At 54.8% G+C, this 27882-nt stretch overlaps 8 protein-coding genes across 8 annotated transcripts; 6 read left to right on the top strand and 2 right to left on the bottom strand.

Annotated features, from left to right (window-relative positions):
- Nucleotides 1-1222: 1222 nt before the first annotated feature.
- A1O7_03294 (uncharacterized protein) lies at nt 1223-4036 on the top strand (the record flags this gene model as incomplete). The annotated part of the gene is made up of 2 exons (XM_007757317.1): nt 1223-1535; nt 1602-4036. 2 exons carry the CDS (start codon nt 1223-1225, stop codon nt 4034-4036), a joined length of 2748 nt encoding a protein of 915 aa, XP_007755507.1.
- Nucleotides 4037-6096: 2060 nt separating this feature from the next.
- On the top strand, nt 6097-7899 carry A1O7_03293 (uncharacterized protein; the record flags this gene model as incomplete). Its single annotated transcript, XM_007757316.1, has 1 exon — nt 6097-7899. One exon carries the CDS (start codon nt 6097-6099, stop codon nt 7897-7899), a length of 1803 nt encoding a protein of 600 aa, XP_007755506.1.
- A 724-nt stretch (nt 7900-8623) lies between these two features.
- A1O7_03292 (uncharacterized protein) lies at nt 8624-12042 on the top strand (the record flags this gene model as incomplete). Its single annotated transcript, XM_007757315.1, has 2 exons — nt 8624-8836; nt 8908-12042. The coding sequence occupies 2 exons, from the start codon at nt 8624-8626 to the stop codon at nt 12040-12042; spliced, it is 3348 nt and encodes a 1115-aa protein (XP_007755505.1).
- Nucleotides 12043-13135: 1093 nt separating this feature from the next.
- A1O7_03291 (uncharacterized protein) lies at nt 13136-13900 on the bottom strand (the record flags this gene model as incomplete). Its single annotated transcript, XM_007757314.1, has 1 exon — nt 13136-13900. The coding sequence occupies one exon, from the start codon at nt 13898-13900 to the stop codon at nt 13136-13138; it is 765 nt and encodes a 254-aa protein (XP_007755504.1).
- Nucleotides 13901-14922: 1022 nt separating this feature from the next.
- On the top strand, nt 14923-15435 carry A1O7_03290 (uncharacterized protein; the record flags this gene model as incomplete). The annotated part of the gene is made up of 1 exon (XM_007757313.1): nt 14923-15435. One exon carries the CDS (start codon nt 14923-14925, stop codon nt 15433-15435), a length of 513 nt encoding a protein of 170 aa, XP_007755503.1.
- A 132-nt stretch (nt 15436-15567) lies between these two features.
- Nucleotides 15568-16642, bottom strand: A1O7_03289 (uncharacterized protein; the record flags this gene model as incomplete). Its single annotated transcript, XM_007757312.1, has 3 exons — nt 15568-16421; nt 16471-16543; nt 16595-16642. 3 exons carry the CDS (start codon nt 16640-16642, stop codon nt 15568-15570), a joined length of 975 nt encoding a protein of 324 aa, XP_007755502.1.
- A 435-nt stretch (nt 16643-17077) lies between these two features.
- A1O7_03288 (uncharacterized protein) lies at nt 17078-17743 on the top strand (the record flags this gene model as incomplete). Its single annotated transcript, XM_007757311.1, has 1 exon — nt 17078-17743. The coding sequence occupies one exon, from the start codon at nt 17078-17080 to the stop codon at nt 17741-17743; it is 666 nt and encodes a 221-aa protein (XP_007755501.1).
- A 6992-nt stretch (nt 17744-24735) lies between these two features.
- A1O7_03287 (uncharacterized protein) lies at nt 24736-27687 on the top strand (the record flags this gene model as incomplete). Its single annotated transcript, XM_007757310.1, has 3 exons — nt 24736-25301; nt 25365-25755; nt 25813-27687. 3 exons carry the CDS (start codon nt 24736-24738, stop codon nt 27685-27687), a joined length of 2832 nt encoding a protein of 943 aa, XP_007755500.1.
- Between the last annotated feature and the right edge of the window lie 195 nt (nt 27688-27882).

Raw genomic sequence — 27882 nt, 5'->3', positions numbered from 1 at the left:
GCAGCTACAGTAGCTTGACTAGCACCAAGATTAGCTAACACCTCAAGAGATGACTTCCTCTTTCGGCCTGAGCCCAGGCGAAACGTGCGACTCCAGGCGAGCACGGACTGCCGATCGGTACTCGTGCAGGGTGCGGTCTGGGCGCCTTTCCACCCTTTCAGCCACCCATCAGACACCACAGACATCACCCGTGTCTCGGTCAGGAAACTCTCATTTTTTTTTTGGAGACGTCATAAATTCGTTACTGGTGGTGCCGGCCAAAATGTCACAAGCCCGATGTGAGCGTTCGTATATCTATCTCCACAAGGGCGGATAATATGAACAGATGCGCGTCATGACTCTGAGAAAGCGGAGCTGCGCCTAGAGTGCTCGTCCTCTTAATGTTGGCGAGACTGAGGATGATAGATGACCATGTCTTGATAGTTGTGACAACTCAGCGGGAACCCGTAGTGAACGGCGGAGATGGAGGCGGGAGAAAACCTGCTTTTGTCGTTTTCCCACAGCGTATCGTGAAGGCGCTCGCGGAAAAGTACCACAGTGTGAGCTACGGATGGATCTGGGTTTAGGCAGAGCTTGCATCGAGCTGCAGGAGCTGCAGCCGCCGTCGTATTATTTAGGCTCCTCGGCGTCCAGATACGCTCAACGTGGACGCCGGATGCTCCATCCCACTGGGTACCATCGGGCTGCATTTGGATTCCCACCTTCCACTTTCACCGTGCCATGACTTTGACCTCTCCCGCCCGTCGTCTCTCTTTTATCACTCTGGTAGTGCTCAGCTTCACTTGAGCACCCCCAACACCGCACCGTTCTTTATCAGCCGTTCAAATACTCGTAATCTTGCACATAGCACTCGCTGAAACATTGTCCCGCCCTTCCCGAGCACCCACCGACATACAATATCTCAAAACCCTACGGTCTGCCACTTCCGATGCAACCTTGTCGCAACAACGAATGTGAGGTGTGAGGTCTGGAGACGTCCTAGAATGAATTCTCGATAGAATAGAACACGGACATACGGAGTATTTGCAGCTGGGTCACCAACTGCTCACGACACTCACTGCCTCTTAAGAAGCTGCTCGCCGGAGCCGGCCTACGCAGGCACCAAGCTGAGCCGAGTATTTGAGACCGCGTCCATTCCCCCCTCCTGCGCGCTGGTGAAGTTCGTGGCTGGCGTATCCGACTCCAGCTCTGGCTAAAGAGCCAGGAGTTCGTCCCCGGTACCATGGCTTCGGCCCTCGGCCGTACGATGTTCTCATGGCTGACGGCATGGTCGATTCTGGTGGCTTTCGTTTCCTTGAACGTGCAGCGAGCAGCCGCAGCGGACAACACGAGGTGGATACAATATACCGGCAACGATGGCACAGTTTGGCTCGACGATGACCGCAGACCGTCGTTGTACACTCAAGACTATGGTGATTGCCAGGGCGATTCTCTGATAAATGTTACTCGTTTCGACGCGGCTTACTACAAGGACAACATGACGGTTCTTTTCCATCTGGAGGGCCATTCGGCGTTGACAAACGAGAGCTTGATGTGTGAGTTGGCATACTTTCCCCGGATTAACGTGCTGACAGCCGGCTGATCTGAAATCCAACCCGCAGTGTACATCGGCGTCTACGCTTACGGCGAATCGCGTTTTAACCTGACGTTCAACCCGTGTGTCGCCAACATCAACAGTCTCTGCCCTATCAATTCTTCAATTCCCATCAACGCAAATGGCATCATCCCGGTCGCACCCTCGGACGTGGCCAACATTCCCTCGATAGCACTAACGATACCGGACTTTGAGGGGATGGCCGTACTGCGGATTTTCGCCAACTCGACTGAGTCTCAAATCGCCTGCTTCTCGGCGGTGGTTACGAACGGAGCTTCGTTCTCACATCCTTCTGCCGTGGCCTCCGTTCTAGGCGTTTTCGCCGTGATCGCACTGATATCATCAATCGCAACCTCAATCTATGGACAGAATGTCCCCGAGATGCGCACGCATTATGCCCACTCCGTGTCCATGTTGGTCGTGTTCGCGGTCTATCATCACATCTTCTTTACTGGAGGGCTGTCGATGAATTGGCCAAGCGTGCTTGTGGCGTTCTGGAGCAACTATGCATGGTCGGCCGGTATAATCTACAATCGGAACATGCAAAATACCATCAATCAGTTCATTGGCAGCAACCGTGGCAACATCAGCATGATTGGTGCTGCGCCGAACGGTGAGAATGCTGTTGGGCTTGGTGGTGGGTACCAAATAACGCAGATCTACAAGCGGGCAACTTCTGCTACGCTGGAATCCTATGGGGGGGTGTTGAAGAGACAGGCGGCAGAACCGACCAACACGACCAGCGGCACTGCCCAGTTTTCATGGTATGGGAGGCCCGTGCTCCCCGGCCTTCCTTTACCCGGCAACTACTCCGGCTTTGCTGGAACTCTTGCAGAATTGAACATACCAGCCTCGAACGCCTTCATGACGGGGCTGTTTTGGTACCTCATATTCGTCGCCTGCCTGTTGGGATCTCTAATCCTCCTTAAGTGGAGTATTGAAGCTCTTGCTGCCTGCCACATCGTCAAAACAACTCGGCTCGGGTACTTCCGGAAGCATTGGCTATGGTTTGCGGGTGCAGCTGTCCTGCGGACATGCTACATTGCGTTCTTTATGATGATGTTCCTCACAATGTTCCAATTCACCTTGGGCGGAGCTCACGGCGTCAAGGCTCTTGCAGCAGTGATCCTTTCGCTGTTTCTTGTGATAATGCTTGCCATTTCGGCACTCGCGATATGGTACAGAACTAAATCCGAGCCTCTGCCGGAGATCCTCGACCAGGCTTCTCAGGGATCTGAGGGAAGCGAAAAGACAGGAAATTCTGCCTGGTATAAGATCAGCTTCAAGAAAGCGCCCGAGAACCCGGACGCCCGTCCCAAGACTACCTGGTGGCGAAAGCATCTGCCAAACCTTGGTTCAGGCAGAGTCCATCCACACGACGACGAGAACTACACGATCAAATTCGGCTGGCTTGCCTCTAGATTTCGCAGGAGTAAGTGGTGGTTCTTCTCCGTCTGGTTGATCTACGAGCTCGTCAGGGCTGCATTCTACGGAGGCGCCGCAGGGCACGCTCTAGTGCAGGTCTTCGGTCTGCTTGCTTGGGAAATCATTGCTTTCGTTACCGTCCTCTTCATGAGACCCTTCGAAAGCAATCGCCTCAATCTGATTATGGTGTACTTCCTTGGCTTCAGCAAAGTGGCGACAGTTGCACTGGCGTCGGCTTTCGATGCTCGATTCCGACTTGACCGTATCATCACCACGGTGATCGGAGTGGTCATCATCGTCATTCAGGGCATCCTGACCATTTGTCTTTTTATCGCCATTGTCCTTGGAGCGATTTCAAGTTATATGTCGATCACTCGCTACTCAGAGACCATTAAACCGCGCTCGTGGTTCAAACCTCGAACCCGTTACTTCTCACACATTGACTACAAAGCAACTGATCGACCGAAGCCGCCTCCGCCGCCTCCACCACCAGAGCCTGAACGTCCAAAGGAACCTTACTTTGCAGTCTCCAGCGTCCGTCGGGAGCTCAAGATCGAGGACGAAGATCCTGAAAATCAAATCCCTGAAGTCAGCATGTCTCCGAGAGCATCTGCAGACATGGAGAAACATTTCAACCGTTCTCGAACCACATCCATGCTCTCTCGGACTAGTATGTCGAACCTGCCGTATGGAGCGAGGCCCCATCGTTCGAGCTGGAGCACAAGAGATTTCCAGAGCCTGGACCTCGACCAAGGCCTAAATCCTATGCATGCAAGAATGAGCACTGAGAGTATCCGCGACGCCCCCAGCAGAAACCGTGCAGCAAGTCTGCGTGGGCAGTCAAGAACTGGCACACCAATTGGTGATGTGGCTGATACGCCCAATGGCTCGGAAGCTCCAGCTATCCGACGTGGACACCGGCGCAGCACGTCGACACCACTGGGTCCAAAACGCAACAGTTCGACCGTGGCGGAAGAAAAGGAGCACGACCCAGATAACATTCCCTCAGAGCCGTAGATCGGACGGGGGAAAAAGCACACGAGACGACGGATATTCGATGACATTCCTGCACATAATTATTATCAACAGCGCTGCAGGGTGTTGATGAGCTGAGCGATGATTGTCATATATTGCACAGTGTTTACTAGGAAGCCGAGCACAGACAAGGCATTGATGATGCTGCATTTGGAGCGTCGCAGGGGCGTCTGGAACGTAACCTGGTAGAGTCAATGGGCATATTGGGCGTTGACATTTTCTGCGTGGCTCCATATGACGTGCCATTACGGTTTCCCTGCATACTAGTTGGCACAATGCTTGCATATAGATAGAGAGCGCTGACAGTCCCCTGTTGGAGAAGTACCTGTACCCAAGAAGGTCCAAATGGGCTACCCAATGGTGCGACGAATTCCTACATCATCACGATGCTGGACTCGGTATAGGCTTTCTGGGGGATTGAGATCTTCCCAAGGACCTAAGCGAGGAGCTCCCTTGAAAAGCCTTGGTCTGCGAACTGCACCGCCTCCACCCGCAGCTTCATCGTCGATGGTCTGTGGTAGCATCCAATCTCTTTGATGCGAAAAGAGATACGAGAATGGGTTTCACCATTGAGATGGGAATATCCCGGTTTACAGCGCAGGAATCTTGACTCCTTCTACAGGCTTCGGACAAAACGGTATACAGTAAGGGGGGATGCTTCCATTGCAGAAACTAACACGGTCGTCTCTGTCTACTGCGTACTAGTACGCCGCACTTGCAGGCTGTGAAACGGCATATGTTGGCCAGGAAATGCAGCCTCATTCATGGCGACGCCTTGGGACGCGGATGGCGCGCCCCCTGCATCGAGGCGAGCGGTGCAAAGTTCCCACAGCGTCAGATGCCAGCAGAATGTGCGATCGCTTGACGAAAAAGATACCCCGGCAACCCGGAAGGCTCGACTTTCGAGCCTGATGCGCCAAACTCTGATCCAGTGAGGCTGCTGGCCCCAGCGGCATGGCGCGTTCCCTCTTTTCAGGGCAAGCGACGATGCGACGGGGAGTCTATTCCGGGTGATGCGGGTGCGGCGCCAACCACCAATAGCACGTCGTCGTTGCCGTCTCACCAGGGTCGGCTTAAGTAAGAATCCAGCTTGCCAGGCACGCCAGGACACCAGAGAAGCAGACAGCGGCCCTGTCAGCATGCACGAGCATCCTCACTGGCAGCCAGCGGCATTCCGCGCTTCGCCGTTGGAACCTTGGGTAAGCATAATCCTCTGGCGTGCTCGGTCTTACTTCTGGATTCATCAACACCCACCTCTCGAAGCAACACCATTCTCCCATTTCGTCCCGCTAGTTCACAATAATCGAGATCACTTCCGTCCCAGGATGCACTAACCAGGTAGCCGTTACCGGCCATGGCCTAGACGGAAGCGGACTTAACCTTCCATACGACCGATTTATAACACCTCAGAGACGACACGAGGTCAGCGGGGACCCAGGGAACCCGCTCGTCCTCACACAGGGCACGCCAGGCATGATTTCTCGGCCTTGCTTGACCTCCTCTTCAACCTGCTTACGACGAGTCTGGAACGCCAATATTACCCCATTTGAAACCAAGTCTCCTCCCGCATCCTAACAAACAGCAAACCGCTCACAAGCCTCCGGTTCTGCACCTCCGCCCTCCCGGGTTCTGCAAGTACTGTACCTGGATCACCCCTGCATAGGGTAGGTTTGGAAGTCGATCGCTTGGAGTGTAGATATTGTGACTATTGGACGTAGGTCGTCTTCATCACTGGTTATGCAAAATCTACCTCATCCTGTCCCCTCCACTCCGCTGTACCCCAGTCCGAAATTGACCTGTGTGTTGTCGAGGTACATCTTGAAAATGCTCTGCCAGGTACACCTGGAGCATAGTCTGTTTGTACTCCCGGCCTGAAGCGGTGCAAAATCCAATGCCGACCTCCATTCCCACACCCTGACGCAGATACACAGCCATCCTCAGGCAATAAATCAGCAAGGATTCGCCGCTGGCCTGTCAAGGCGACGATCTTCCTTGACGGCCCCATCTAATCACAAACTCGGGTTGAGGCACAGACAGTGGACATGTCTCCAACAACAGCCCCCGTCTCAAATACTAGTTCTCGGAGGACCACTGCTTCGTCCCAAAAGAATGCCGACAAAGCACAGGATGGGCCGCTAACAGAAGCGAAGTCTGCTTCGGCCGAAGTGACGCCCAAGCGGCCGAAGCGCACACTCAAACTTACAGCCTCTCAGCGAGAAAGGAAGAGAGCTATTGATCGTGAAGCTCAACGAAGTATACGACTGAAGACCAAGAACTACATTGCTCATCTGGAGAGCTTGGTGAGGATCATGGAGAACGGAAGCTCTTCGACAAATAGTGGTGAAGGCGTGCAGCAGTCCCACGACCATTCGGTAGCCGAGCACGAGGGTGAAAGGGCACGTGCGCTTTTGTCACAACTGCGGCAGAGCGAGGAAGAGGTCCGCACATTGAAGGAAATGCTAGCCGGAGTTCAAAAGCTCGTCGGCACCGTTTTGCACCCAGCGGATGAGCATGGCTGGCTTGCGATGCCTAGCACCGGCAACGGCGAACAGGCTGCGCCCACTGCGAACTCTCTCGCATGCGGGCCCCACGACCAGTTTGAAAACTGCGCGTCAGTTTACTCCCACAGCTCGGATTCGTCGTCTCCCCTGGTCGAGTTTGGATACCCAGTACCATTCGACCAACCAAAACGTGCCGAGGCATTTGCGTCAGAGTATCCCCCGAGATCCCACGGTATCCAACCCTACACCCTGCAACAACACGATGTCTACAATAGCTCCGGAAGGTTCTCCGCTCCTGTAATAAGACCAGATTCCCCGACGTCGGATCGAAGCGATGCTCCCAAGGACCGGGAAGAGGGCGAGTTGTTCTTGTTGTCTGACCGTGAGGTCAACCGGGCATTAGCAGGTGGTCACCAATCTTTCGCCAATCAGCTGCTCGACGAAGACATCATCGTCCGGGCAGTCCTCCATGGTTGGCGTGACGTGCAAGATCAGTATCTGCTCGACAAGGGGTGGCGGGCGTTAAGAAGCATTGACCAGAACATCTTCCGTGAATGTGGCGTTGTGGAACGGATGGCGATCCTCTACATGATGAGATTGAAGCTTCTCCACCAGAGCAACACTAATCTACAATATCTGGCGCCCCTGCCGCCGTTCTTCCAACGAGGTCCCTCCGAGGACCCAGAAGTGCTGAGGAAGACGCCTATCATTGAGCATTTTATTTGGCCTGCCTTGCGCGCCAACCTGTGTAGGAACACGAAGAAATACATCAACAACAAGTTCTCAGATTCATTTCGGCACTCATTCAAATTCGTCTGGCCGTACGACATATCCCACACGTACAACAAGGATCAATCTAGCCAGCTTTACTCGATCACATCGGGGTTCAAGCAGCGGCAGTGGGATTTGCGGTCATGGACAATGAGGCGGGAGTTCTTTACCCATTCAAGCGAGTTGATCGGGTCGATTCCCGTGTACGAAGCGCCTATGGATCGAATTCTGCTACCGGCAGGGTTGATGGCAAGCCAAAGGGCACAGGCGCCACGACCCGTCACCAAAACGGAACAGCCAGAGGCAGAACAGCCACCGATAAGCCTGGGGCATGCCAACAGCCAAACTCCTGCTCCTGCTCCGGCTCCTGCTCTGGCTCACATTCATGGGCGAGTGCCTACTACCGCTCCTGAAGTACCTGCGGCATATGTCCCGTACTCTGCAGGGGTCGAAGCTTGGCTCGGAGATCCTGATATGGTGCCGCAGTACTGGAACATGTCGACCGGTATGGCGGTGGGCTATCAGGAGGCTGCCCAGCAGTGGCCAAGTGTCCAAAGAGGGTTTGTAGGATGACGATGACGAAGAAGGAAGAGCCTGCTTATCTGCTTATACACCTCAGCAGGCGACTTTGTACGTATAGTGAACGCTTTATTACGTCCGATATGTCATACTGTAAGATAGGCTGCTCGAGATTGCTATATCTCTGTCCCAGACAAATGCAGATGCTTTCTTTCATCCTCTTAATAATTACTCATCTTCTAGTGATTGAAACGGAGATAGTTCGGAATGATGGGGTGGCGGTGGTGACCATGTGCCATGCCATGTTGCGATTCTGCCGTCTTCCCGAGCCACCGAGCGTTCGTCCCGAAGAAAGCTGCTCCCTGTGTCCATGTGTCACTCTCTCTATCAATGACATCAGTGGAACGTGACGCCTGTATCTCGCAGTCACGTGGCGTGCCGTGCCGTCGACCTGTCATGCACAACGCTGACAATGCAACGTGAGCCTTCCAACTTGGGCACTGCAAATTTCCAGTCAATCATTACTTGATCACCAGCTTCATCCTGGACAGTTTTGCCGACCACGCGTGGAATACTGCACAACATGCGAGAAAGATGACCTTGGGCTCCAGCTTGCCTGCCATGCAAGAATGATTACTACGATCTCAGCAGCTGTGTCTCGATCTCATGGCTTCATCTTGCACACCTCCTAGGAGATCAAGTCCCACTATATGCACACTGACTCTTCCCGGCCTGTTTCCTTCCAGCCTGGGGAGGACCAGATTACTCATCAGCAGCCATGAATCGCTTAACGCGGAAGATTTCCAGCAAGTCATTGTCGGAGCGAGAGGACAGAGGGAGGAGTGAAGGGCAGCAGAATGCGATCACGGCGGAGCGTGCTCAGAGCGAGACTAAATCTTCGCTATTGAATAGACTTAGAAAGAGCAGTCGGTCCAGAGAGAAAGAGAGGGAGGATCAGAAGTTAGCCGGCGACGCTTCCAGTTCGCCCGAGGTGAGTGTTGTTCTAATTGATTAGACAAAGCGATGCGTCTTAGCGGCAGGCACAGCTGATTCGAGGAGCAGGCAAGGAAACCACCCGCAGAAGGGGTGGTGGGCCAAGTCTCTAAGTCCAAGGTTGCAGAAGAGGAAGTACCGCCGACCAGCAGACATGATGCACCCAAGCAGGAGAAGCATTCTACAGAGTTCGAGAGCAGCGATCCAGCGCCGCGGAAGGAGATCTCATCTGTTCCCTCCGACAGTTGTGGAGCTCACCACCACAGAAGCCATCACAAAAAAGACGGCCTCACGAAGGAAGACGTCGAACAGCTCTTTTCTGGAGCCCCGCAATTCGTCCTCGAAAAAGGCCGAAGGGGGCGTTACTTCCCACAAGCCTTCTTCCCCTGGAACAACGACCTGGAGACCTCCGACCTCCAAGATCGAAGGTACATCAAGCACGAAAGCTTCGCGCTCGCCACACTGCACGCGCACCTGCCTATCCCCGACGAAGTCAATTGGAAGCCAGGCCTGGCGATGCCGACCAAGCGCGAAGGCCTAGATATCGGTAAGCGGCCCATGTTCGAGCTGGGCATCTTCGAAAGGCCGAACATGCTCGGCCTGGAGGGTCGGGAACCGGGGACCATTGGCATGCGCTATTTCCTCGAACGCCCCGTGGCCGACGGCATGGCCGACGAGAAGATCAAAGAGCACGGCAAGGACGTGGAGATTGAAATGGCCATCGCCAATACGCCTGCAATGGAAGCCTTCAAATTGCTCGCCCTCAGCAAGGACAATGACGAGCTGAATGCGAAGATAGGCAAGCACGCTCCTGTGGTCGAGCGAGCGAGACTCATCCGCGAAGGACCACACTCGTGGAAAGCCGTGGGAGTAAGAGAGATCAGCATCGAGACACTGGCGGATAGGATGGACACCATCAGCACGCTGCGCGACCAGGTGCTTGTCGCAGGATGGCGAGAAACAGTGCTGAACCGCATGGATTCCGCGGAGCTATACACCCATCTGTTCACCGAACTACTCTACCCTCCCCGCAAAATTCCGACGGAAGCGAAACACGACAAGGCATCTTTGAAGATCCAGATCGAGGCCTTGGTCAAGGTCCTCACCACGCCTGGAGCCTGGCTGGATCTGAGCGCACCCGAGGCGAGACTGCGCTTCGGCAAAATCTTGCACAGCCGGTCGACGCGGTATGACGGTGCGACGGGAATGTTCGTCATCGACCCTGAGCGGAAATGGCTGCTCATCCAACTACTTCTATCCGTGGAACTGGTCATCCGGCTGGATGCTGCTCTGAGATTGGGTGTGGCTCTGCACGCAGAGAACTTCGAAGTCAGCAGCGAAGAGATACATCATTTCAACAGGCTTCGCAATCTGAAGGTCGACTGGGATCTGGTGGCAGCCAGACGCTACTTGTTCCTTTCCTACGTCAAGAGGACCGAGAAGAAGAGACTTCCGCAGTCACTGCAGCACGAACAACCTGTTACTTCCACGCAGCCGTCTTCAGCCGCACACGAGCAGCACCATGGCGGCCTTTTTGGTGGACTGAAACACGCCATCGGCCTGGACACCTCAGCAGAGTCTGCCACACCACGTCATCATGCGCTCGACACCTCCGATGTTGTCGTGATGCCACGTCAAGCTGCCGTCATGGTGGATGGCCTAGTTCGTTTTGCGAACAACATAGACTGGCCACGGACCGAGGAGCTGCAGGAGTCATTGCGCCAGAAGCTGTGCACGCCAAATGCAGAGGACAGGGAGAGGCTGCTCATGGACGCCATCATGTGCTCGGACGACACCGCCCTAGAGCCCAAGCCACATAACCTGACCAGTCCACTCGCTTCATTCAGTGTCGACCTCCATCCTGCCACTTCCGGTACTGTTGGCGGCTGGCTCTCGCACAGCTGGCTATCTGGCCTCATTATGCCAGGGACCTCCATCTGCGATATCCTCATATCGACGTTGCTGGAAAACGACCCTGATCCACAAACGCTTCGCGATCTCGGCTCCACCAGCTTCCCACTACGCGGATCAGGATTCATCCTCAACGGGTCCTCATGGTGGTCCAAATCCAGCATCGTGGGCCGCGTGATGGCTCCGATGCGTGGCGCAAAGGAATCAATGGGCTGGATTTTCACGCCCAATTTCGTGCCCCTGGATGAGAACACGCTACAGCCGATATCGAGTCGGTGGGTCAAGATCAAATCATTCCCAGTCCCGACAGATCGAGCGAAGCCGAGGATCTTCGACGGCGACAAACTCGCCGAGGATTCCACGCCACTGGGCAAAGGCAAGGGGGGCATTATGGCGAGCGAGTTCTCCATGGTCACAGACCACGTCTTCGACAGTACGCGGACATTCGAAGTGCAAGTCAAGGACATCAAGATCCACCTGTCCTCAGCCGACCTCACTCAAGCGTCTGCCGAAAATCCAGTCGCAGCGTGGGCCCAGTTTGACCTGACACTCACACAAGGCACAGACAATTCTATCGTCACCTCTACGGCCATACAGGCACGATACAGCCTCAACCGCGCCGTGTACTTTGTGACGGCGCACCCGTGTCGTCTCCCACACGGCCACGCCACCTTCCAACCGGGCACTCTGGACTTCGAACACGAGCAACAGCAAAAACACCCCCACCACAAGCCCGGCGTGGCCGAACACATCCCAGCGCACCCGCTGCACAAGACCTACAAGTTTACGGTCAAGTCGCTGGCGGATCTGGTGCAGGATCCGGACATTGAGCCCCCGAACCCGACGAACCACGATGACCCGGTCTGGATCGTCGACGCGAGGGGCCATCCCTCGCACCCACCGCTGGGGTCCACCCCGTCGACCGCGTCCACCAGCAGTACCTTGGAAGGCGCCATGTCTTACACTGACAATAATACGGACAAGGACGCGAACACGGGCATCGGCGTGGCGATGAGTTCCCCGTCAGTCAACAACAATAACAACAATAACAACAATAACAACAAGACCCCATACTCCGCAACGCACGACCCGGCTAGCCTGGAGAAGTGGCTGTACGGCTCTACGGACCCGCAACTATGGGAAAAGGACATTCTGGTAAGGGCATGGTGTGCCGAGAAGGGCAGGAACGCGATCATCGCGCGCAGCGGCAGGACGTGTTTGAGCTGTGCGATCCGCGAGGCGAGGGCGTTGGAGGTGGCTCTCGTGGTGAGGGTGGGGATTCGGGAGTCGTGAGTAAGCGACGAGCGAGTGAGCCGTCGAGCAAGCGAGCGGCTGGGTGAATGAGTGAACGAACGATTGAATGGATGTAATAATTTATGTGCGCGGAGGATGTCTATGGCTACATTAAAGGATTCAGACGAAGGAATAGGAGGGGCCAACGCGAGTATAACACAAGGACGGATGAAAATATCTGCGGAAAGCGCAGTGGAGCGCCCAGGTTTGATGTTCGTCGACATGATATGAGAATACTGTAGGTAGACTCTCATCGCCAATTAAATAACATACTTCACTACTGGTTTCAGAAACGGTCTAATGATTTCAATTTGTGCATTTCCGCCCGCGGTCCATGATATGATATAAAATGATGAAGCCAGCCCTTGGCCTTGACACATAATTATCTACATCCACCACGAAACACGAAGGCAGGGCCAAACAGTCCGTATGAGGGTTGCAAAGGACAGGAGGATGCCGCCACACATGTACCTACACACGTGTGTAGTGTGTACATATACATGTAACCATGTACATACGCATACAGGACAGGCGACCACGCGACCACGCGAGCTGGGAGAACAGATGAAAGATATCTCCCGGGTCAAGTCATTGACACAGAGGAATTAGGATGTTGTGATTTTGCGACGTCTTCTGCACACATGGCACGACAGGGCATGTCTCGTAATGCATAATTATCTTCTGTTTGCATTCCCAGTCACGGACCAGTTTGCACGCATCTCCTTCCTGGTCGGAAAATATCAAGTCATGTTAGGACGCAACATATTATATATCACACCGTTCATGTTGTATCATCTTATCTATGTACCGCGGTACTCAATGTACCGAATCGATGTACATAGGTACCCAAGGTACTGCGACTTCCTGTGGTACGAGTAGGGCAAGAATCGCACCCTGTTCTCGACTACAGGTTCCCCCACCCATGGTCTCTCACTCTCCCTCACCCAGCTATTGGATTATAGTATCATGTACCGTGCTTCGTACTATAATATAGTCTGCAACCCCGCAACTCTGTAGGCGTTCCACCACCGTCTCATGCCTCCCGTCTCACGTCTTCTGTCCAGGCAGCCACCGACCGTCTCATGCCACACGTCTATTCCTTCTCCCCAGGCAGCCTCACATCCTCCCACTCCTCCCTCCGCACGGCCCTCCACTCCTCGGGATCCAGCCAGCCAATGTAATTCTTGTCACCGAAACCACCGATCCAATAAGCCTCCTGGACGACGAGCCGGGTCCACACGCCCTCATGGGCCGCCCACTTCCGCCCGGGCAACCACATGACGCTGTCCCTGTGTTTCTTGAGGAAGCAACTTTCCAGCACCCGCGCGGGACTATCCTCGTCCCGAATCTCTTCGAGGTATCCCGTCAGACTGAGGCGGGGGAGGTTCGCCGGCGCAAACGGCGCCCGGCCCGTCCGGTGGATGTACTCGTCCCACCAGCTCAGGGAGAGCGTGGCGTTGGAGCCGGCCTCGGCGTTGCGGGTCGCCGTGGAGATCTTGAGCGAGAGGATGGTCGGGTCGGCTGCATGCCCCGACTCTTCTTCGCAGGTGGCTATGTATTCTGGGAGGCCGATCGGGGTGGACGCCACCGAGGGGGGGATGCGCGAGGAGAGGTTCCCCGCCGCAGGGAACACGGTGATCAGGTCGCCGTGGGAGGAGAGGTGGAGGAGGCGGCGCGCGAGGAGGGTGGATTGGTAACGCGAGGGGATGGACGACGCGTCAATCCGCTCTTGGGTGTGGACTTGCAATTGTTGCACATCGAGGGGTGTGGATGTCTCTTCTCCGATCATGGGAGCACCCAAGGCGAGGGTGACGAGCTGCGCCACGGCTAGAGCCAGGGTCGTGGATGGGAGCTTCATCTTGGTGGGGTTGTCAAAATCAGCGTCCTGGAGCTTGCTCCTTCACTCTTTCTCCCTCCCTTCGCGTGGGGTGTATTCCAGTATATCCTGTTCGTACTAAGAGGGCGTCTCCTAGAGTAGAGTTGCTGCGAGTGTTTGCAGGCGTTGACGACGGCAGCGGATATGAGAATCCCCGAGCACTCGGTGTTGGGAGGCGTGATGTGGTTTTGGGCCTCTCACTCGGTGACGGGCTCGACTTGGTACGTGTGTGCGTGTGTGCGTGTAGATGTACGGATCGCGCAGCCGACCAGCTCGTGGTGTGACTGTCGGACGGCCAGCCTGCTGGTCGGGAATGAAGTAACAAGGCCGGGACGACGGTTCCTTGACGATGGACTTGCCAGCTCCTCGGCTGAGGTGCGCGTGATCTTATCTTATCGGGTGTGATGCGGCGTTGGCTGCCGTTGATTGGACGGCGAGCCTGGGCTTCGGCACCGGTCGCGAGCTAGACTCGCTAGAGTTGGCCTTGGCTGTACGGGCGGCGCGCGAAAGGAAGCAGGCAATGCAAGAGATATGGGACCGAGCACCATGACCGACTGAGTCTTCGGCGGCCCTGATGTCTCAGCCTTCTGTCAGTTGTGAAGGTCGCTGAAATACCCCTCGAGTTTACACCTAGTGCTCCATACGTGTTGGTGAGACAAAGTCTCGACGTCGGGGCTCAGAATCATGACGTCTTGTCTTGACGCTTTGACAGGCCCGACAACGTTGATCAGGTCTTAAGGATTTTGATTTGGGCTTACAAAAATGTTTTGGAACAAAGGCTTCGTGCGCATCTCTCCTCTCTCTTCCTCAGCACTCTAGTCATAATGTCCCCGGACTCATCCTCCAACTCTTACGCTGCAACACTCAAATCGCTTCTACCGCCAGCATGTCCCCATCATGTCCTCTCTCTTCCCGTCTCGCCGTGCAAACCCCATGCACCCAGCCATAATATCTCCAATCTCTCTCTACACCCTGTTCTCGAGTCGGCTCTGCATATTCTAAATATGGATCTTCCGGCCGCTCATTTCCTCTTGCGGCACATGCAAGCGGCACCGGCATGGGAGGCGATGTATCTCCATGGGCTGCTCCATCGGATTGAAGGAGATTTGAACAATGCGAGGGCATGGTACGGAGATGTGAAGGAGTCGGAGGTATTCAGGTCGGTTTGGAGTGGGACGGAATCTGGAGGAGACGACGCCTCGAACCAAACGACTTCGCCAGAGGCAGCATTCCAGACTGCCAAGTCTTTCCTCGACCGGGTCGAGGCGTATAAGAATTCCCTCTTGTCAACAAAGTCCAGTTCGGGCGCTACCTCCTCGGAAAAGTATTTTCCGGGAGAGGACGAGTTGGCGGAAGTCTCTCTGTGGGAGATACGTCGTTTGTTATCGTTCTGCGAAGAGAAATTCGACACCAACCCCGTGATGGATGCTTCGAACGTCTGGGTATCGATGAATGAAAAGCACGCTGATAAAGCCGTGCAGATGATTACTGGGGGCGAAGGATGGAGAGAGTTTTGATCCGTTGCTTGCACTGGCGGGATGCTGTAAAGGTTTGATCATCGTCCGTGATCTTGGTCGTCAAGGGAGGGGAGACGGCGGTGGGCTCTCATTCACAAGCCGTCTGAGCAAAATGTCCAGCAGTGCTGTCGCTCAGGTATTCCGTGCACGTTCCAATGTCTTGACCACCAAACCTGCGGCACGGCCCAGCTCTCCGCCCTCTTTCATTGCTGCCTCAACACCGGCCAAGACAGGATCGCGGAAATGGCGGTTGAAGTTTTGTAATCTATCCTCCTGTTCATCAAGGATCTGGCTGTCATCCTCTGCTTGCGCCCCAAAGAGATTCAGATAAGCGTACACGTTCGACTTTGTCGCCACGAGGAGTGTCTCAACCCGCCACAAGGGGAATTCTGTGACCAGTGGGTCGGGCTGAGAGGAAGATAGCTTGTCCATGAGAAGACCCGCAAGCAACAAGTCAGAAAGGACATTCATGATGCGAGCTGTAGATTTGACGTCTCCAGCAAATGAAGCTTTGCTGGAGGCTGATCTCCAACCAAGAACTGTCGTAAGGCATTCCAGAGTTTGGTGCCATCCACCAGGACAGGAGACAAGATCCGTTCCTGCGATCCGTATCAGAAAGGATAGAAAGTCGATGGCCGTCGCACGGACATCTCGCGACAGGTGTGTTATCCCGGCACGAACATATGGTAGAGCCCTGTGGACATGGTCTCGGATGTCTTCTTTGGGCAATGCGTGCAACAACTTGAGCAACTGATTCCGGACCCCAGAGGAGCCATTTAGAACGAGAGGATAGATGCTACCGAGAAGAGAACTGGTGGTAATCGGCAAAGCTTCTCCTGGAGAGCTCGATGCAACGTAATTTGTCAAGTGGGCGAGGGCATCTTTCCTTTGGGAGTCGGAACGTGAATTAAGCAGAGAGACTTGGTGAAGAAATACCGACGAGTAAGTCGGCGCGGCGACGTCGAGCTGCTGGTTCAGAACAATGGCTACACATGTGGTCAGCTAGATGTAGGCTTGCTGGGACAGTCGCCCTACCTTTGGCTCGGAAGCTCGTATCGGTGTGATTATCAGCCTTGGGTCGTGTCTTGCCAACTTTCAATTTCTGTTTCTGCGGCGGTGTTAGCTAGATTGTGGGCCAGTTGTGAGAGGGCCGTCGAACTTGAAAGTCTTTCTTCTTTTCTCTTTTTTTCTTTGCGCTCGATCCCATGTCTGCGAGTCAAAGTCGTTCATGAGGGAGAAATAGATGGCCCAAACGCGAAGGACGGAAGATTTTCTCCAGGTGGCGGCGGGGTGGATGCAAGATAAGCCTTTCAGATAACGGGCCGTGCCGCTCCCCCATCGCATCAATCCTGCAAGTGATTCTCGAATTCCAAGGGTGCGGATTCAGTTTGTAAGAGAAACCCTCAGCTCGGGTGCGCTACCTTACCACGCTCCACGTGCTCCAGCCTCAACCGCGCGACGCGATTGCCTGACAACTTCACACCACGGCCACTCCTTATTAATCTGAACTCTAGCAATCGGAAAACAACGGAAGACGTACGCTGTTGTTTGATCAAGCCCATTGCGATATCAGCATCATGGCATGACGTCGTTCGGTGCAGGTACCAGATGAGTGATGCAGAGCCAGACAGAGGTGGACAGAATGGCTCAAGCTGAAAGAGTCGGTGTTTCTGGTCCAGCGTCGGATTCACATGTACTGACCGGTACTGTCCAGGAGTCTTTGAACGGCCCTTCCATCGACGCCATGCTACGTGGCTTGACCGAGAGACCAAACGTCCAGTCTACCCTCATTCTATCCCGCAAAGATGGCTCTATTATAAGAGCGACCGGCACTGGCCTGCCGGAACAGAGAGGTGATCCGGAATCCGCAGTCTACCAGTGGTCGCAGGTTCCTGGGTCGACGGGTGGTCTAGAAGGATCAGAGCGAGGAGGAGCGTCGATAGCAGAGAAGTCAGAGGAGTCTGCAGAGGCCCAGCAGAGTGCAAGACCGGTCGAGATTCTCGCCTCGTCTATTTTCCAGTTCGTGAACAACGCCAATGTGCTTGGAGAGACTCTAGGGGTCACATCGCGGGGAGCGCCTCGTCCCAACGGAGCATTCACGGCAGGTGCCTATGGAGATGACACGGACTCTACAAACAAGGATAGGAGCTACGATGAAGATGCGGAAAGTGGTCCCAGCGAGGACGAAGTCCAGCTACTTAGGCTACGAACGAAACACCAGGAAATCATCATCTTTCCCGATCCGAATTACATCTGTTGCGTTGTCCAGAAAGTGAGCAAGGCTGGCAATGCGCCCAATCGCAGATGAGAAATGTTCCAGCACTTGCAGAATCAAAACGCAGCGGAGATTCTCGTCATCGCGGGCATCATCACGGTCTTGGTCTCTGAGGGCGGCTCTACAGGCCATTTGCGCTATTCGTTGGAGTCAAGACGACATCAACGATAAGGATGGAGTCACATGAACAGATAGGAATCGAATGAAACACAACATTCAGGTTGCCAGCCCAGTTTAGAGGCGGTGACTGAAAGGATGACCCAGATACTGCCCTCGAGTCCGCAATGACCTGCTGAATTGAGGACCTTGCCCCAGATTGTTTATCAGGCCGGCAAACGGATGCCCGGAGTGTTATCGCGGGGTCGTCCACTTATCACCAACCCAGCATTGTGACTCCTTTCTGGGCGGTCGCAGCCTATTGAGTCACCGAACACAATCAATTTTTTTTGTCATCACTTGATCAGTGTTAAAGACGGAGTAGGTGATTGGGAAAAGACCGGTCGCTAATCTCCTTACCCTTATCATTTGCCGACGGAAAAACTGGCCCTACTGTGCTTTAAAAAGGTTCCATGGTTACCAACTGCGCGGCCTTTCCTCGTAAGAGCTTCCCTCGCCTGTTCTTCGTGCACGGCAGCCGTCGACTTCCCGAGCCTGTGACTCGTTGGCAGGACTCTGGCAATTACAACGACCCTAGGCTTCTGTGCGGTTCCCGTCAGGGCGTGCTTGGCACTCATGAGTGCGTGCGGCGGCGGCATGCGGGATATCAGCAAACTTTCACCTCAAGCCTTCTGCTTGTATGTCGTCCGACTCGGCCGTAGACCACGGCAGCACCATTGATTTCCCACGAGATATCGAGCAGCTCAGCCGAGATCAGGTCGACTGAGTTTGACGAAATCACATTACTCACACGAGACGATTACTGTCACAAGCGATGTTCTCGCGCATGCACGAGCATGTTTGCGGACTTTGCTCTCCAGGCTAGGAGGTAAGCAGCGACGCTGCACGGGAATTGGTGGAGGGCAGCAGCACGGAGAAACCTTCGCTAGCGTGGGGGTTGCGACTCTTCCAATCCTGGTCTCGTCGAGGGATACCACTTCAGCCTATGATGCTAGCGTCTTGGGTCGTTGCTGCCCGTCAGTGATCTCCAATCTCGCCAGCAATCGAGAATTCCATTCAACGATCGTGTTGTCTTGTGACCGACTATCGACACCCTTCGAGGGATGCGGTGGTAATTCGACTTCTCTATACTCAACCACCATTCTTGAAGCCGTTCGCAGGAGGAGGTACGAGTAGCACTGTGGTGCAGACTGGGTAGTCGGGGACTGGAAGACTTCCAGGTTAGGCTTGCCGTGGAGTCGCCGTCTTTCACCGGCCTTGGACAGACTGGGGGCACGGTCCACACCCTCTTCTGGAGGCGTGACTATGTGGGCCAGAACTGAGAGATACCTGATACGAGAAGAGAGGGTGCCGTTGTTCTCCCAAGGTGATGCTCATACTTGTGCTTGGAAAAAGCAGCTAACACTGAGCCCAATCAGAAGAATCTCGACCTAGAGACTGGACTTTAGACCGTCCATCATTCAACCTTGCTCGGTCGCCCATTTGACGGAGTAGCGACAATCCCGGGGACTCCGCTTACGACCTCGCAACATCACCAAGGCGGGCTTTTCCCGGTATGCTGCATTAGACAAGTATTGAACCTCCCAGTTGCTGCGTCGGCGAGTCCACCGAGGACCAACTCAGACGATGCTGACCAACGCTGTCGAAGTATCCCTTCCTCTTCCTAATTTGGCTCTGCTCGAATGAGCAAAGAGTTGTGAAAGAACTTGATGTTGCCATTTCTCAGTCCACTTTTTGGGCCTCCTCACGTGCCTTACTGTCGCGTGTCCTAGAAGCACCGAAGGAAATGGTCGCAACACATTATACGCCCTGGATACCCGGTCAACCCGTTCACCGCACCAGTCTTCTTCCGCTCTTTCTGCATGAGCGCCCGTTGCGACGGCGGCGGTTCTCCGGCGAGGAAGCAGGGGGAAACAGTAAGCACCTCTCGTTGACCGTTAACAGTTGAAAGGTGAGTGAGTGGCAGGATGCATCGAGCGGCTCATCGGCTTCAAGGGATTTAGCGGCTTATTACACTCGACTACAAATATCCATACCATCAGACGGTGATTCTCAAAACCATTCATGTGAAGTCTACTTGGGTACGCACTATCCGGGCCTTACTGGGCACGCGGTTGAGTGCCAATCTGGTGTCGCGGCAGGCACGTCTTTCCCTTTCTGCCCTGCCATGTGAGGCAGGCACGCCCATGGGCAGCATACACAACCATAGCTGAGGAAGTAGCCCTCTCAGAGAGAATCAGACCTATCTCAAACGATGACGGTGCCTTTCCACGGATGTCAAAACTACATGAGTACGTGGTTAGCCAAACGACCGCTTTGACATCAACTTGATATTGAGCGACATGGTGAGGCACTTTCGGCAGCAACGAGCGCTCCTTTGCCTCGAGTGAGGAGAAGAAGTATTTCTGTTGAAGTTCACAGCCACAAACTGCCAGAACCTCAGGCCATATCGCATACCTCGTATGAGTACAAGTACCACTTCAGTGTGAAATGATTCGCCTGCTCAGTACGGAGTACATCACTCTCGATGGAGGACGAAAGTTGATCAGAACCGACTTGGGCTTTGGTCGCTGCGCCGAATCTCGATATTTGGATCACTGTCTACGTGGCCCGATCGTCAGATCTTCGGACACTTATGCTGCAGTCTAGTACCTCGTAATGAGTGGACGGGACTTCAAAACGACCACTATTTCAGTCCCCATGTCCTGACTTTGTTACCAGTTGGATCAGCCCCGTCGGCACCTGCCAGCATCCAATGACCGAACAGCAGTTTTTGTCTTGCCAGTGTCGAATTGAAGGGCCCCTTAACGAGTACAAGCCTCTCACTAGTGATCACCGTGATGACGCGAAGAAGTTAGTCCCTTCTGCCTTCCATTTCTCGGCATCCAAGAAGCAAGGTAACCAGCAATCCCTGAAACGGAAACCGTCGTTTCTGGTGCTCGGCCAGAGCGTTCGGCACCTCAAGCATGTAGCACATATTATTTCAAAGCCTCGCAAGAAGGTGCATGCACAAGTGCGTGCTTTGCCGCGCGCTAAGGGAAGGGAGCGGTACAAACGAGGGTGGCCTGGAGTACAGTACGCATATCGAAAGCTTGCAGGCAGTAGTGGGCGAGTGGGCTAGGACAGAGGCTAGACCTTTGACCAAGCAAGACTCGAAGGCTGGGTGCTTCAGTTCTAAATCTGCTTTTTCGACGCACACGACTCGTTGAGCATTAACGGCACTGCACCAAGTTCACGCCTGCCATGTGGTTGCGGCGGTGATATTTTAGCGATGCCTCACGCCCTCGGGCCGGAAGTCGGAGATGTGCCGAACGAACGTCTCGGAAGCGCACTCATGTCATCGAGAGGAAGTTTGGGAAAAAAGAGCACATGCTTCGACGAGCTTACGCGCAATATTCAGGGCATGCATGCTTCTGTGTAAATCGGGGCCCACTCTGAGAAATGTGTTCGTGTTCATGCACATCAGGGCATCATGGAGATTGTGCAGTGCCAGAGTGCCCAGGACAATGAACTTATCCATTGTTCTGTGCTTTGTCCTCGACCTTCAGCAGCCGGAAGCTGACAATGATGGCTCACGTTCCGGAGCAGACTGCGGCTCATACTGAATGAAGCAGTAGAAGAGGAAGATCACAATACAGCACAAGGCAAGCATTCATCAGGCTGGTCTTGGACTGCACCTCAAGAAAGTCAAACACTGTGCGCCAGCGCCACCATGCAAGTAAGTGGGATTATTGCTTTCGTTCGGGGTGAAGGGCCGGGCTAAAAGTTCAGCATTCTCTAGCTGCCGCTGCCTGCGATCCCTTTTCCGAGCCACAGTTCCACTCACGGCCATTCTTAACCACCGTCCACAATTTAGCCGGATGAGAATACGCCCCTCAGCCTGATGTGCCAAACAGCCTCGGGCTTGCTTCCGATTTTAGCAAGAGCTGGCATCGATGTCCGCCACAAACTAAGTGGCCCAGCTCGCTGAGTTGCACACCAGCTATGCAAAACGCATTTAGTCGGATTGCAAGAGAGCACGAGATCGGGCCTGGTGTGGTGAGCAAACACGAGCTACTGTTCCTAGAACAGTTCGTTTTCACATGAGATCCCTGCAGTTGGGTGACCAGGAGCGGAGCGGAAGGGTGTGCTCGCTGACCAACCACGATTTGTTGGGGTACAAGACGTGCCGCGGTAAATCTATGGGGATCTAGGTACCCCTCAAGGAGTGCGAAGTGGGCCATGTTGTTGTCGCATGTTGCAAGAAGCAATCCATTATTTGCCCCCCAATTTCAGACATTTCAGCAGGCAATGCTCACGCGAGCATATTCACAATATCTGGAGTTGCAAATCGAAGTAGTAAGCAACAGACGCTCAATTGCATTCTGCAATTTGTTGTCGGGGCGGGCCTTCATATCCTCAAGTACTGACTCTCGTCATCGAGCGAGGTGCTTGGGTCAGGGACAGCAGGGCCGCACCGGCATCGGGTATTGATGGACATGAGGCCCATATATATGAATCTTGGTGGATCACGGTTGGAAATCGGCGGCATGCTTCTGGACCACTTCGTATTCGAAAGTTCATGCACAGAATAATCCGTCAGCGTCCCGGCAGTCAGGGAGCCTTGACTCGCGGTCGTGCTCCGGGATGTTCTCGAGAAGAGGGTACCTCATCTTGAACCTCATCGCTGAGAACAAGATGTTCTCCATGCCAGGGCAAGAAAGTATCGACATTGTAGATTTCTACTTGGTCGGGTCTTTTCACCAGAGTCAGTTGCCTAAGCGTCTCCATAGATACTGCTATGTTGCCTCTATGTACTTTCGCCCGACGCTGATGAACATTCCAACGTACCAGTATTTCCCTCACTGTTGCCTCCAGCCGAGGTCGGCTTCCGTCACATTTCCCGAGAGGCAAAGCCACTGCCCGCGTATACCTACTTCGCACGATCGCGCATGCACTACATGTGGTAAGTAGTTGTGTGGCATGGCGGCGACTACAGACTCGACCAAATGCGCTGATTGAGATTTCTCATTATTGTTTGTATTACCATCTGCATTCATAGCCGACGTCCTCGACGACGGACTGCAGAATGCATGCATGCGTCTAGGCATGCTTCTCGAATCCTGCGGCGTCCTGCCATGGGCAACGAGCAGGATGATTCTGCCCGAAATAAGGACGCCGAGAGAGTTCCCAAGGTCAACCACTCCACTTTGTCCCGGTACCGTGTCCACCCACGCTATCAAAAGCCACCAGGTAGAGGGGAGGTTAATGAGCGCGGTGTGACTGGCTGCAAAAGAACCGCTTAAGACGACCCTGTTCCCTGGATATGGCACTCACACCGGGCTTGCATGATCCCTCAAACCCATCGCCCAGCTGCCAGTGGGCGGCTTCTATTTTACGGCTCCATATGCTCATGCTGTGTACCCCGCTAAGCGCGCCCCGCCGAAGTCTAAGATCCCTTCTCTTGCGGCGCATGCGCAGGACAGATGCACACCGGCAAGCAGAGTTCGTAGGCTTCCACGAGCCGCAGCGCAGGCACCATTGACTCAGTCTCGGTCAATCTGTCAAAGGAACAGGCAGAACTCCCGAGAACTACCGGGTCAAATTGTGACGTGCGGGTGTGATGTGGTTGGCGACGCCCAAGCGCTCGTCATCGCTCAATGTTGAAGGGTCCCCAAATACTCGTCCCGAAGAGATTCAAGCGTGCTAACAAGGCCATGCGAAACCGAGTCAGGCCAATCGACGGCCGCTCCGACATAACTACGCAGTACGGAGTACGTATACTGTGTATATGAAAGTTGTCCCACTTCTTCTTGACTTACCCACCAGCCTCGCTGCCCTTGACCCGTTTCTGGCGTGGGCTGCCAGATGGCTCAGGCGTTGACCGGCGCTCTGCCGATGGCCTTCTCTCTGCGCTACCCATCCCTCCGAGCGTGCAGCGATCCCCGGGTGGCATGCTTCATGTGAGACTTAAGGTGAGACTCTCTCGAGGAAGGCGCGGAGTGCCCTGGTGGTACGTGTCAGATGAGCCGCCCCCCAATATAGTGAGCGTGCAGTGACCACCACCTCTCGGAATGGCTGGTGCTACGCAATCGTGCTGAAATGCCGATGAGCAGCAGCAGCAGCATCCCCCAGAAATCACGAAGATTTGAGCGTTCCGTCACATCGGATTTATTTTCTCCTGTCTCTCGGAGAATGCTCGTCAGACGCGGCCGGCGGCAATCATTACATCACATCATCTGCTCTTTACGAGGGTTCGTCTCTTGATCGTCTCGCGCAGTCCAGTAACTCTAAACGGGTTTACCCACTCTCGTTTGCGTGCGTCCAGCGCATCTGCAGAGAGCCAACCCTAGACCGTTTCGTGCATTCATCCCACTCATCCACTTCCCTCGAAGCCATGTCCCGAGTCTGTCGCCAATCCCGGGGGTCCTGTCCAGCGCAAGTACCTCTGGGATTGCCCCTCGAGCGGGTCTTTGCGCCGCCATTTGCTCCAGTGCCATGCACTAAACCGGCGCGCCATCACGCACCATCTTCCACCACTTCTTCGAACCTTGGCCCAAGCTGCGCCGACACCCTGGCCACCCTCCAACGCCTCCCCCCATCCCCATAGGTTGCGTGCCCTCCGCTGACCTGCACACCTCCCACTCTCGCCCTGAAAGCTAGACGTCGAGGTGCTTTTCGCGCAGCTCTCTTCTTGCCGACCTTTTCCTCTTGTCTCATGGTGATGACACTACTGCTGCCACTGCCACGGCTTGCCCATCCTCTGCTACCAATTATTTTTGCCTCGCAGCCGACTACTTTCCCTTGCATCATATCGTGGCTTCGGTGTTGGTAATGATACCAGCATACCTGTATACGACCGACCTTTCTCTGCCGTTGTCCTATCTCAGCGTGTTGCAGCACGCGACCCTGTCCAATTGGCCCCGGTGATGTCGAGTGCGGATTATGGTGAGCGTGGGGGAACCGCAGCTTCAACTTGCACCGCGCACACGGCCTACGCCGTCCACTCCCCGGCCGGCCACTCTGATCACTCTTCTGGACCTGGACCGCAGCCGGCTTCGAGTCTTGACGACACAGCTTCGTCAACCTGGTCAAGTAGTCTAGAATCCAACACCACAGCCAACACTGCGTCCACCAGCCAGTCGCCCGCAAACCTGTCCTCGACGGCCACATCCAACATAAGTTCCCATCTTGCTCAACCGCCAAAGTCGACAAACCCAAACCTCAGTTCCAATCTGGATCTCTCCACCTCGGACACCGTCGCTCGAAATGAGTTGCTGCTGCGGGACGCCGTCTTCCCCGAGTGGAAGGACGACACCAGTCCCTCCGACATCGAGAACCCGGAGGAGATGCAGAAGAAGGATCCTTTAGGGACCCAGATATGGAAATTATACAGTCGCACAAAGTCTCGACTGCCCAACCAGGAGCGCATGGAGAACCTGACCTGGAGGATGATGGCCATGAACCTGCGCCGCCGGGAGCAGCAACAAGCAGCGTATGGGAATAAAATCCCCGCGAACAGCAACCGTGTCGCACCGGGTACTAACAGCTTTTTCAGTGAAAAGCAGGCACAACTCAAGCGTCAAGCGACGCCATCGTCCGCGCCCAGCGGCATTGCTCAGCAGCTCCGCAAGTCAATCGACCAGGGCATTCAACGTGAGCAGTCGTCGGATCCCATGAACCTTGATGAGTTCATCGTCCCAAGCTCTGTTGCCTCGCCCGCAGGGGGGATGACCCCCGCAACAGCAGAGCCCGTCACGCAGCCTAGGAACACGCAAGCACCTGTTCTACCCATTACTACACGCACCAAACCACAGGTCCACATCCCCAAGAATCTGCCGCCTTCGTCAATGCCCCAGACGTCGATACCCACGCATCGAACGTCGGAATTTGACTACGTCAGAAAACGAGTTCGCAAAACGAGCATTGACGAAAGGAGAGGAGGAGGAGTAAGCCACAGTCCTCTTCATGGCCATCACTTTGATCCTAATGATCTCGTCTCTCAGAACCGAAAGCGCCCGGCGGACTTTTCTCCTCAGGTGCCTCCTCTGCCTGGCCCGAATGCTAGCAACGGCAGTGAGATGGACACTGGTGTACCTGACTATGCGTTGGATCAGACAACTGCGCCGCAATTCTCGGGTCCAAACAGCTTTCAAAACCCAGTGTCTCTGCAGCTGGACTCGTTTCATCTTCAGGAGGACCCCATCCTGACATCTGCTGGTCCTTTTCAGCAGAATTTCGCCTTCTCGCCTGCGGCTTCGCCCATGGTCAGCAGCGGACCCTTCACGAATGGATACCTTCAGTCGTCCATCCCCTCGTCTCTCAACTCTGCAGATTTCTACTCGCCTCCTCAGTCCGGCTACCCATCCGCTGTTTCGACCCCCCAACCCGGTCATGAAGGTGATGGGACATTCTATTTTGATCAAAGTGGTCACACGCGTACCATGCCCTTCTATCCAGCCCACCGAGGGACGCACCTGATGGCGCCTTCCGCTCCTCAGTTTGGCTACGGCTCCAGCAACGAGCAGGTCTATTCTCTGATGAATGGCGTCGGCTCGGCTCCAGCTGCCAACGGGTTTTCCCTCCAACAACACGTTGACCCGTCCAGAGTACTTGTTCCTGAGTACGGACGACGGGTTTCGCCCGGGATTTCTGTGGCTGGCAATGACAATCTGTTTCAGTTTGGCGCCGACTCGGACGGCGAGGACGACGATGCAAATTTCGCCATGATCCAGTCCGAGTACGCTCAGTTGAACGATCCGACGCTGGATTTGAACTCGGGGCTGCCCTGGGACGCAAGCGTTGCCGATTATGGCCACGTGCAGCGTTTTGGTGGCCCTGGAAAACAAGTGAGGATTGGCGGAGCGGAAATGGTAAATTCACCTCCAGATTGGGCCTCGTCCCTCCTCAGCCGAACACACGGCTCGGCTGCATCGATCAGCGACATCCGAAACCGAGACCAAGATCCACGGAGGCAGAAGATACCCAGGACGACTTCGACACCCGCGTTGAATAACCAGCATATGCCGTCCACGGTTAGTTCACCCGGAGAATCGGGCTTTAGCAGTCGACAACCGTCAAGGCCCGGCAGCCCCGGGCCCAAAAATACCGACCAGAACGGAGTGCCAACGACGTGTACGAACTGTTTTACCCAGACCACGCCTCTGTGGCGACGAAATCCCGAAGGCCATCCTCTATGCAATGCGTGCGGATTGTTCCTGAAACTCCATGGCGTGGTGCGTCCACTGTCCCTAAAAACGGATGTCATCAAGAAACGGAACCGTGGAAGTGGCAGCACTATACCCATGGGTTCCGCCGCCACCCGAGCCTCGAAAAAGGCTTCTCGCAAAAACTCGGTCCAGCAGACGCCAGTGACTACGCCGACATCTGGCAATGCCAATAGCGAACAGAACTCGGCGTCTCCAGCCTCTGTGCAGGGATCCGCGCATTCCGGTTCGGCGGTCACCACGCCCACGAGCTACCCGCCTGGTATCACAGGAGGTAAACCCGGAGTCGTACCGATTGCTGCGGCGCCGCCGAAACCACCCGTGCAACCGGGTCCGAACATGGCTCGACCAGTTCAGGTGACACCGAAACGCCAAAGACGTCAGTCCCGCGCTTCGACCAACACGCTACCTATCATGGGGGGAAGTATTGCGGCAAACGAGACAGAAATGCAGGACGCGAGCGGCCAGCCCACACCGAAAATCGCTCAAGCACCAGTGACTCGGTCCAAAACAGCCAGCATTCCTTCGACAGCTGGGGCCACCACTATGGCCTCCGTCATGCAAGGCGGCTTGCTCAACAGCGGTGTCCACAACATGGGTGGGACTGCGCACGGAAACAGCCAGGAGTGGGAATGGCTCACGATGAGCTTGTGAGCTGTTACACCTAACCCGCCTGTTCGCGTGGCTTGTCCAGTCTATCCCCATGAAAAATTCCACCTGACTCGACACGGAGACGAGCGAAAAAAGCCCCCCCCCACCCCCCGGTTTTGTGTGTGTTGCCTATAGAGAGATTATTTCCCTCCTCCTCTCGCTTATACCACCTCCACCTCCCGACATTGACACCAGCTG

The sequence above is a fragment of the Cladophialophora yegresii genome, assembly GCF_000585515.1.
Source record: "Cladophialophora yegresii CBS 114405 chromosome Unknown aczIN-supercont1.2, whole genome shotgun sequence".
NCBI lineage: Eukaryota > Fungi > Ascomycota > Eurotiomycetes > Chaetothyriales > Herpotrichiellaceae > Cladophialophora > Cladophialophora yegresii.
Note: the sequence above shows the minus strand (reverse complement) of the source record. Positions and strands in the feature narration are given on the sequence as shown.